The 11282-nt window shown below is 37.2% G+C and overlaps 1 protein-coding gene and 1 long non-coding RNA gene across 2 annotated transcripts; both read left to right on the plus strand.

Moving 5' to 3' along the window:
* The first annotated feature begins 1037 nt into the window (after positions 1–1037).
* On the plus strand, positions 1038–4138 carry LOC132293338 (leucine-rich repeat receptor-like protein kinase PXC1). Its single transcript, XM_059790782.1, has 2 exons — positions 1038–2611; positions 3178–4138. The coding sequence occupies exons 1-2, from the start codon at positions 1249–1251 to the stop codon at positions 3855–3857; spliced, it is 2043 nt and encodes a 680-aa protein (XP_059646765.1). The 5' UTR covers positions 1038–1248; the 3' UTR covers positions 3858–4138.
* Positions 4139–6690: 2552 nt separating this feature from the next.
* On the plus strand, positions 6691–10924 carry LOC132293339 (uncharacterized). Its single transcript, XR_009477821.1, has 2 exons — positions 6691–6953; positions 10419–10924. It is a non-coding gene; the product is annotated as an uncharacterized LOC132293339 (long non-coding RNA).
* The last annotated feature ends 358 nt before the right edge of the window (positions 10925–11282 follow it).

An 11282-nucleotide genomic window follows, 5' to 3' on the forward strand; every position in this document is an offset into this window, starting at 1 on the left:
TTCGATTGCCTGAAAGACAAACATAACAGTTCTGTTCAAAACTTACCATTGTTGCAATTATATGAAATTAAATCAAATAGTTTGACTTTTGTTTCTTTTCTTCTCATTTTCATCATTTTAGGACTTGGTGCTGAAATGAATGTAAAATGATGTGTTACTGCATGTTTTTACGGTGACAGTTGGCACAGAGGGAATAAAAACTTAGGGATGGTGATTCAGTCATTTTCAGTGATGGATCTTCCAAGGGTTGGGAAGACAAACTTTGCTTCCATATGACTTAAAGTTTTCAGAACCTTTTCCTTTTTGCTGTACACGAAATGAAAGCTATCAAAATTATGTACTGCTCATTTCAACACTCGGCCCAAAAGTTTGTTAACAAGGAGAATCACGATCATATCTCATTTTTAATATAACAATTGACACTTGCATCTATATGCACTTTATTATGATCATACTCTAATAAATCTATTTTATCATTTCTCTTTATTATTATTACTATTATTATTTTTTGTCACATTTGAGTTTCATTGTAAAAGTTTAATTATATTAGAGTAATATTATGCTCGATCAATTTTTTTTTGTGTACTTTTAATAGATAGTGTCACTATGATCACCTATCTGTATTACATAACATAATCTCACTTTCTAAAGTGTTTATATTTTAAACATAAGTTGATAAAAAAAAAATAATAATAATAATAAAATAACAAATTTATCTTTTACAAATGTGTGAAATAAAAAATAATTTTATATTTCTTATTTGGATGAATATATGTGTGCGTGTATATATATATATATATATTTTACCCAAATTTTGTGATGAATATTAACATGATCCTTCGTGACCTAGATGGGGGTGCCACTTTATTTGCAATGTAGTGCACCCGCAAGGTAAAAGGACTCAAAAGAAAAAGAGAGCCATGCTTTGGTGACCTTTACTCAATTTCGTTGTAAGAGTGGAAAACAGCAATCATTCACACAACCAAACACCTCTCATGCTCATCCACAGCTAATGTCACCTTTAATCATTCCCCTCTTCTTGTATTCTAAATTGTTAGAGAGAGAGAAAATGAACACCCCCCTCTCACTTTAATTATAGTCATACCATGTTCCTTCTTTAAGTATATAGAGAGCGAAAGAAAGTACTTGTTTCTCTCTCTAGAATTCAACTTCTATTTCTTTCTTTATATTTTTAAAACACAGCCCATTTTCCCACTTCCCGCCTATGCTATGCTCTAACTCTGACCTATGGAGGTTTATGCATCCCGTTTTCTCTTTCTCCTCCTTCTCTTACTTTCTCTCTCTACACACTCTCTCTCTACACCCACCAACGACACCGCTGCCCTCTCCCTCTTCCGATCCCAAACCGATGCCCACGGCATCCTTCTCTCCAACTGGACTCTCCCCGCCACAGGCGGCGACGCCTGCTCCTCCTCATGGCGCGGCGTCCGGTGCATCAACGGTCGTGTGACTGCACTTTCTCTCCCCTCCCTCGACCTCCGTGGCCCCCTCATTTCTCTCTCCTCCCTCGACCAGCTCCGCATTGTCGATCTCCACAACAACCGCCTCAACGGCACCGTTGACCCAATTGCCGATTGCTCCAATCTCAAGCTCATATACCTCTCCGGCAACGACTTTTCTGGCGAAATTCCGTCAACGATAGCCTCTCTTGACCGATTGCTCCGATTAGACCTCTCAAACAACAATCTCAAAGGCCCAATTCCCAACGAAATCGCCAACCTCACTCGTCTCCTCACTCTCCGCCTCCAAAACAACGAACTTTCCGGCCCGATTCCACAATTCTTCGACTCGTTTCCGCAACTGAAAGAGTTGAATTTGTCCAACAACGAATTGTACGGACGCTTGTCGGAGGGTATACTGAGAAAATTCAGTGATCGGAGTTTCTCCGGCAATGAAGGGCTTTGTGGGTCGAGCCCATTGCCCAGTTGCTCATTCGTGGAGACCCCTCCGGCGGCTGCTTCGGCGGGGACTGTACAATCGAACCCCAGTTCATTGCCTTCAACAACAATTATAGACGAGAACAAGAAACAGAGAAGAGGTCTTAGTCCTGGTGCTATAGTTGCAATTGTAGTTGCAAATTCAGTTCTATTACTGGTGATCACCTCCTTCGTTGTGGCTTATTATTGCGGGAGGTACTCCAGAGACTCGAATTCGAAATCGGGTAGTGAGAGTGGGAAGAGGAGGAGAAGTGGGAGTAGCTACGGGAGTGAGAAAAAGGTGTATGCAAACAATGGGGGTGGAGATAGTGACGGTACGACGGCAACTGATCGGAGCAGGCTCGTGTTTTTCGATAGGAGGAAGCAGTTTGAGCTGGAGGATTTGCTGCGAGCTTCAGCTGAAATGCTGGGGAAAGGTAGTTTGGGAACTGTGTACAAGGCGGTGCTCGACGACGGCTGTACGGTGGTGGCGGTGAAGAGGCTGAAGGATGCGAACCCATGTGTTAGGAAGGAGTTTGAGCAGTATATGGATGTGATTGGGAAGCTTAAGCACCCCAACATTGTTAGGCTCAGAGCTTACTACTATGCCAAGGAAGAAAAGCTTCTTGTCTATGATTTTCTCCCCAATGGAAGCTTGCATTCACTTCTTCATGGTATGTGCATCTCATTTAATCAATCTTGTGTTTTGTGTTTTTTTTGGTTGTATGTGGGTAAAAAAGTAAATAACCCAACTCAATGCACCCACCCATCATATCAATCATGTTTCTTACAGTGCTTTGAGTTGTTTATAAGCGTCTGCATCTTCTGCTGTTGAAATCTTTGAAGTGTTTTTGTTTATAAACGTCTGGATCTTCTGTTGTAGCGTTAGTGTTGAAATCTCTTGTGTTTTTAGAGTTGTTTATAAATGTTTGGATCTTCTGTTGTAGCGTAAGTGTTGAAATCTCTTGTGTTTTTAGAGTTGTTTATAAGATCTTTTGTTGTAGCATGTTGCTGTAGTGTTTTTGAATTATTTATAAATGTCTGAATCTTTTGTTGTAGCGTGTTACACTGATTTAAGTGTGTTGAAATCTCTAGTGTCTTTGAGTTGTTTATTAACGTCTGGAACTTCTATTGTAACGTGTTGAAGAGTGCTGTAGAGATTTCAGCACAATTAAATTATGACTCTTGTTTCTAAATGTATAATTTTGGTGTATGGTTTTGATCATGTTGATGGTAACAGGGAATAGAGGTCCGGGAAGAATTCCATTGGATTGGACAACAAGGATCAGCTTGGTGCTTGGAGCGGCTCGCGGGCTTGCTCGCATTCATGAAGAGTATGCTGCAACCATGATTCCTCATGGGAATGTGAAATCATCGAATATATTACTAGACAAAAATGGCGTGGCTTGCATTTCTGATTTTGGGTTGGCATTGCTATTGAATCCAGTTCATGCCACAGCTAGATTGGGAGGATACAGGGCACCTGAACAGGCTGAAATCAAGAGGCTGTCTCAGAAGGCAGATGTTTATAGTTTTGGGGTGGTGGTGTTGGAAGTGCTTACTGGAAGAGCTCCATCACAGTACCCTTCACCCACACGTCCTCGCGTGGAGGAAGAAGAACAGGCGGTGGATTTGCCCAAATGGGTTCGATCCGTGGTGAGAGATGAGTGGACTTCAGAAGTGTTTGATCAAGAACTTCTGAGGTACAAGAACATTGAGGAGGAACTTGTGGCAATGCTTCACGTGGGGATGGCTTGTGTGGTGCCAGTGCCCGAAAAGAGGCCTACGATGATGGAAGTGGTGAAGATGATTGAGGACATTAGGGTGGAGCAGTCTCCTTTGGGGGAAGACTACGATGAATCGCGCAATTCGCTCTCGCCTTCGCTTGCCACCACAGAAGATGCACTGGGTGTTTACTGATCTTTCAAAGCCAGTTAAAATATTACAGTGTTTGTTGATGGCTCTTACCATCTCCATTTGCACCATCTTATTGCAAATTGTTGTTGCAACTAATGGATTTTCTTGTGTATTTCCCTCTACTTTGTAATATTTGTATTGCTGCTTTTAAGTTTTTCCAGTGTTGCAGGTAGGAAGATCTGATGATCTAAACTACCAGTCAAGAGATTAGTTTAAGTTAGTCTCTTTTTATGTAATGTAATTTTTAACATTTCAATCAGCTACTAGTATTTTTTCAGAGCAAATTGATCTCAACTTTCAAGCAAACATTTTTTAGATCACTGCAGGTGCCCATGAAGATCATCTTGTTTTATAGTAATGATTTAGGAAACACCAAATAGTGACAGTAATAAAACTGGATATTTTATGGTTTATTAAACCATACTCGGTATCTTTTCTTGGACTTGTACGGGCCGTTATTCTATACTGTGTATACAAAGTGAAAGGTGTCTTATCTCCTCTCTTTTAAAAAATGGGTAAATTCCACAACAACAACCACCAGAGTTGGAAAAAAAAAAAAAAAAAAACAGTAATGGTCAGCCCAGATCCACCATAACAGGGGGAAAAAAAAACAAACAGTCATGCCGGAGATAGGGAAGAGAGAGAGAGAGTGTGTCGGTGGGGGTTAGGTACTTAAAAAAAAAAAAAATTAGAGATTATGGTAGAGAAATAAGCTTAATGATATCATTTCAAAAAAAGGAGCTTTAACGATGATGGTAGTTTCGTTAACTAACAAGCGCTAATATTTCATAAATTAATTAAATTAAATAATTAGAGACAAATATAATATTTGAAACTAAAGGAGTGTTATTATTAAAAAAATCGTTGGCCTAATCTCAAGGGGTTTTAATTTAATTTACCCTTAAAAAATTAACCCTTTTCCTTTTCTTTTCTTTTCTTAACCGAAACAAGAGCCTGACTAACTTTCAAGCTCTTCACAGAACAACCATTAGTTCAACTATAGTCATCTCTTGTTTCACGGTAATTATTTGTCTTTACACCAAACTGTGACAACAATACACTGGAAAACTGGATACTTTTATGATCCAGTAGGCCATATAGCCAGTGTTGGTTACAGCATTGGTTCACATTATGATCTATTTATACAAAGTAATTGTCCACACAATCAAGGCCCGTTTCTTATACAGTTTATACTCAATGGTTGGAAGTTCAGAACATTATCACTCACACAACCGATACCCTTATCACCATTGACCCTCTTTAGCTTTTTAACTTTCAAATAATCATGATATTCATCCATTTTTTTTTTTTTTTGGGCTGTCATCAACACATGACGGATTGAAAAAAGAAAAGAAAAAAAAAGGGGAGACAATTTGATGGCTATTCAAGTATGTTCTCTCAAAAGTTATTATGGTTTCATTTCTAAGGCTTTGTTTGGATAGAAAAGAAAGAAAAGAATAATATTAGTTACAAGAGAAAATAAATGAAATGATAGCAATAATTTACATTCATATTTGGATAAGTAAGAAAAAGAAAGAAAGAAAATGTTAATATTCTTGTTTGGATAAGATAGAAGATAGAAAACAAAAGTACGGATAACAATTGAATTATTATCATGCCTTCCATCTATAATTTTGGAGGTGGTTCTTAAAGCCAATGTTATAATTTTGGCATTATGAAAGTATCACTAACTTACTTTCTTTTTCCACCAAATCTTCTTATTTTTTGAGGGATAATATGAGAGCTATCCCTCCAAATCATTTTCAATAATTTCTTTTCTCCTCAAATTCTCCCTCCAAACACAACATTTTTTTTCTTTTTCTTTTTTTTCCTATCCCCCCAACTCCTCTCATCCAAAGAAGGCCTACAGAAAAGCAAACTAATTGGGCTCAAAACAAGCAGACCTAGTCCTTAGCCCTTAGCCCAAGGATTACCAAATTGGGTTGGATCCAGGTAGGCCGAAACGTGGATCTGGGTTTCAATTCCAGCAGTATACCAATTGTGTGAATCCCCAAAAAAAAAAATCAATGTCTAAGCTAAAGAACGGTAAGTTGTGATTCCAGTAAAACTACACGTTAACTGTGGTATATGTATTTTGAGAACCACTTTTCAATAAATATGGTGTACAAACAAATGACATTTATCTCACAAGACACAATAACAGCAAGTCAATCGCAATTGTTACACACCTAGACCAACACAATTGTACAGCTTATGGTAAAAGCACTGTGAGAAGTTGAGAGGAACTAAATCTGTCTCTCTCGCCTAACTAAAACAAGGTATATATTTTTTTTTTCAAAATATGTAAAACCCTATTTTCTGTTCTTTTTGTTCCATTTTGTCAATACTTGTCTCATTCTCTCCCTAATTTCTTCTTATCATCCTTTTCAATTAGGCCTCTTGTGTCTATAAAATTACTTATAATCACTAAAAGTCTAAGTAAGATATTTCAGATCAAACAATCTTCCTAAAATGTTTTCGAAACTTTTTCAAATATCCTTAAAAAAAATAGTTTTAATCGAATATACATTCGGTCATGTATGGAGTTGCTCTAACATCGCTCCCAAACACGAAATTCTTGTAGATGTCAAAGAACAAGATAAGTACCGAGCATTTTCAACATCCATTAACATAAGTTGTCTGGACTATAGTAATATCATCATTTTTTTTTTTAACCTCATTTATTCTCTTAATTACAACTAGAACTAGTAAGATGTCAATTATGATTTTAAATTAAACTAATAGTTAATATTTGATATTCTTTTAAGTAAACTTTTTATAAAGCTCAAAAGCATCACGTATAAATATTACTTTTTCCTTCTCAAAATAGTTGGGTGTGAGTCAGCTCCCAAAGCGCCCAACTATTCTGGGACATAGGGAGTATTGTGTTTTGCTTGCATACTTTGTTGTTACAACACTTCTGTACCATACCAATTCGGTCTCCTTAAATTGTTCTTGAGTTTATTTCTAGGGTTTAATTGCAGCTTTCAAAAAACCCTAGAATCTGTTCTGTTGATCAACAATGTCGGACTACTTACCCAAGGGAGTGATGATGGATATTCTGGCAAGACTACCGGTTAAAACTCTTCTGCAAATCAGGTGCGTCTGCAAATCCTGGTCTTCTCTCATCGATAGTGATCATTTTGTAACATTTTACCTCAATCGAACAACACAACTGAACAACATCAAAAACACTTACCTACTTCTAATTAAGCACTATGAGAAACAAGATCGTTTTTCCTTATATTTCGATAACGAAGCACTCACTCCGTACCATTTGAATATCGAAAATCTTCCAAGCGCTTCTCCACATTTCGACCTTCTTGGTTCTTGCAATGGCTTGGTATGCCTTATTTAGACTTCAATGAACTTTACTGATGATATATATTTGTGGAACCCCACTATTAGGAAATTTGGTGTACTTCCAAACCTCGCATTACCTTCGATTCACATGGCCTTTATGAGCGTGTAGATCAGTGCACAACTAGGATGACATTTATGGATACGGGTTTGATTCCACAACTAATGACTATAAGGTAGTTAGAAATGTTTACCTTTCTAGTGACGAGGATGACATTTATTCACTTAAGAGATGCTGTTGGAGGGGTAACATACCTTATATCGATATCGAGGTTGACATTTATTCGCTTAAGGAGGGCTGTTGGAGGAGAACCATCAGTGCTTCTGGTCCCATACCTTATATCGATTATGAATTACCTCATGCTTGTGTCAATGGGGCCATCCATTGGATTTCCGGAGGCCCTGATTATCACCCCCATCATTGTGTCACTCAATTTGTGTAGTGAGGTGTTCTTCCAGATGGAGCTACCGACGAGTCTACATTCAGTACCAAAACGTAGGTTATCTCTTGCAGTGTTTCAAGACTCACTCTTTGTGTTCCAAAATTATTCTTGGGAAGGCATTGCGTCAATCTGGGTGATGAAAGAATACGGTGTTGTGGAGTCGTGGACCAATCTCTTATGTCTTGAATTCGATAGTGGAACATCTTTGAAAGTGATTGGCTTGAAGAGGAATGGGGAAGTTCTTTTGACAAAAAGTGATGAGATGTTTTCAGTTGACATAAAGTTTCAAAAACCCAAGTATCTTGGGATCAGTGGATATCATTCGGCAATTTCTGTCAATACTTATACAGAGAGCTTAGTCTTAATTGACAAAGTAAATGGAGTGTTTGGGGAGCAAGCATCGTCTTCTCATTGGAGGAACCAATTGCAAGCATCAATGGAGGAACCGAGAAAATTATAGAAAGAGCAGGCAAGATATATTTATATATATATTCCCACTTGTCCATCACTGTTTTTAAGATTTCTTTTAGTAGTTCCTGTATGACATGTATATAAGTATCAATACCAGACTTGCATCAGAATGCCTCTTTTAAATGCTAGTTTTATGACAACTCTGAGTAATCATGGTCAATATAATTTTGGTGGTCATGTATCTCTACAAGTAAAGAGTAAGATTAAGTTCTCTTAGTGGATTATCAGCTACAATATCAATGTTGATCTTATTTGTTACATATCATTAGTATATCATACAGGGATGCAGTTAACACTTTATTTAGAGTGATGATGTACTTAGCCTGACTAATGGTTCGTTTGTAGCTAACATTCATCTCACATGCGACTTGACCTGAATTCTATTATCTTTTTAATGAGAATGATTTTTTATGATAGAAGTGACTGGCATGGAGAAAGACATTTTGTTTGTTCCATGGCTTCTAATGCCATATTGGAAATGTTTTTTGTTCATACTCTCTTGCTTTTCTTTTTCTTTTCTTAATGCCATTTTCTAGCAGAATTTTTTCTTGAGTGCACTAAATTGTTGCTGATATTTTACCTCTTTATATACTTTGTGTGGACTTGCATTGCTCTTTGACTTTGTTGCTTTTCTTTGAATCAGAAAATAAAATTATGTTTCACCTCATTCTAAAAGCATTAATCAAGATCACAACAAAGGTGTGCAAATTTGTTTCCCAAATCTTGGAAATAAGCTACAATTTTGACCTTTGTACCTTTGAGGAATGGTAGCCCAAGATATATAGGTCCTTTCTTTTAATTATTGCAAAAAAAATGTGAAAATTCTTCCAATATAGAAACTTACGTTTTCCTTTCATAGAGAAAATAAAAAAGCTTAGGGCATATTTACTGACAGGAAGTAATCCCGATTGGCACCCTCAAAAAGCAAAATCAAAACCAAAACCAAAACCAAAATCATGTTACTTTCCTAATTGCTTTTGTTCTTTTTAGGAAGTATTTTCATATTTAAAGAAAGAAAAGGAAAGCAACAAAATGTTACTTTCCATACTCTCACTGTAGCATAGGAATTGCTTTCGTTACTGTAGAACAACTTAATATCCCTGTAGCTCCCCAAAGAAAATGAAATACAGCTCTCCTTACTCCAATCCTTCCTGACTGGCTGGAGTATTATAACATCTGACTGTTCTCTCCCTCGCCATTCTCTCTCTCTCTACCAGTATCACATCCCACCCATTGGTGACCAATGATGGAAGACACCACCCACCACTCTCTCTACCAGTATCAGTGTTACTTTCAACCACCGGTCAATGAATTCCAGCTCATATCTACAACAATGTCATAACAAAATGCCTGGGGCTGAGAATGGCGGTGGAGACTTCGAATCTAATGATATTAAGAGTTTTAGCTCTCGTGTACACACACACACACACACACACATATCTTTGTGTATAATATTTAGGTAGGTTGATTTCTTTTTTCTTTATCTTAGATTGTTCCTGCTTTGTCTTCAATTTACTGTTATTAATTATTTCGATTGACTAAATTCTCTGAGTAGATGGTCCTTACTCCCATTATTTGTGTAGTTGTCTATAGGTTTCTGCTTGGATTTATTGTTTCAAAATGTCTCTCTATCACTGGTTGATAATACTTTTGAGTTTTGTTACTTATAAATAACAATAATTCTTTGAACTTTGAATTGATTTTAGTTTTTGGCTGTGGATTGTCTTAAACTCGGGTTGTCTTTGAATAATGTAAATTGTCTGGTCCTAAATTTGTAATCCTTTCATTTTCTTGTTTCTATGATTTCTTTTTTTCTTTTATTGCTAGTCCAGTGTGTTTCTTTGCAGGTGTGGTTTAAACCATTCATGACACTGCCCTCAATTTTATAGGAGGTTAAGAGGCGACAATTTTCTATTGATTCATTCCGCTGTCATGAACAAGTTCACTTTTAAAAATTGTTTGGGCATTTATATGAGACTATTCTCTCTATTCATTTTCAAATGTGTATCCCTCTTTGTTTTATTCGTGGAACTGGTTCATTCAGATTTATTTGGATTTATAAATCATTTGTACAATTGCTACATTTCCTAATTAGAGCATGGTTTAGCATGATCCTTGCAATAATACAGCAAACAACTTTGTTTGCCCTGTTCTTTAAATTACTATGTACTTTTTTTTGTCGGTGCTTTTTCAATGAATGAATGTGGATATTTTTAAGTGGGAAGAGCTGTGTTCAAATTATGAAATGATTGATTGGGTTGCTAAAGGGTTTACTTTGGATTTTAAACAGGTTACTTCTTTAACCTCAGTGAGAGATTTTAGCCAAAGAGGTGGGTGCAGAGTGTGTGGAATTTACCAGCTTCCATTTTCTCCTCTCAGGGCCAGTAGCAATTTCCTTGATCTTCTTCGGATCCTTCAATCTCTGGAATTTTTTGTCTGGCATTCCTGGATGGGGTTCGCTTTAGTTTGCGGCATGATAAGCCCTGGTTATTTGTGCTGGTTCTTTTGTCTTCGGCAGGGATCTAATTTTATTTTGCTTTTGATACGATGATGGAGCATTGTATCTTTTTATGGTGCTCTGTTTCTTTTGGTTCTGTATATGCCTTGTGCTCTGGTTGATTTTTGTTCATAGCTTCAAGGTTTTATGTTGTTCTTTTGCTTGGTGGATTTGGGGTTTTGTAGACAAGGCACATCCTGGGGTATGGCCATTGAAACATTTACATTGAGTTGCCTTTGTTTACAGTTCAGGGATTATTGCCTAAGAATCATTCATTCTCTATGGAAATTGAAAGTTTATCTCGGCTTTCCTTCTTTACTATAGCTGTGGGCTTGGGTGAGAGATTGAGCAGGTATATAGATTAAACGGGGGCTAAGCCATATCTAAATTCCTGACTTGAGAAAAAGGATCAACGCCATCACGGCTCAGAGCCTTTAGTTGCTCTTTTTTCTACTGGGGATCGTAAGATTGTCTCGTATTTCCTGCAGATTAAGCCTAATTTCCTAAACCTATCTCCGAATTGACCTCCTACTGGGCGAGAGCTTTCCTGTTTGGTCCAGTTACATATCATTCTGCAAATCAATATCCCGATGCAAAAAGAGGCTGTCCTCAGATCAGCATTTCTCATAATTCCGCGATATATGGACATTTAACTTG

Source organism: Cornus florida, unplaced genomic scaffold (assembly GCF_030987335.1).
Source record: "Cornus florida cultivar Cherokee Brave unplaced genomic scaffold, ASM3098733v1 CherokeeBrave_3.0.0_Hap2_Chr02, whole genome shotgun sequence".
Classification (NCBI taxonomy): Eukaryota; Viridiplantae; Streptophyta; class Magnoliopsida; order Cornales; family Cornaceae; genus Cornus; species Cornus florida.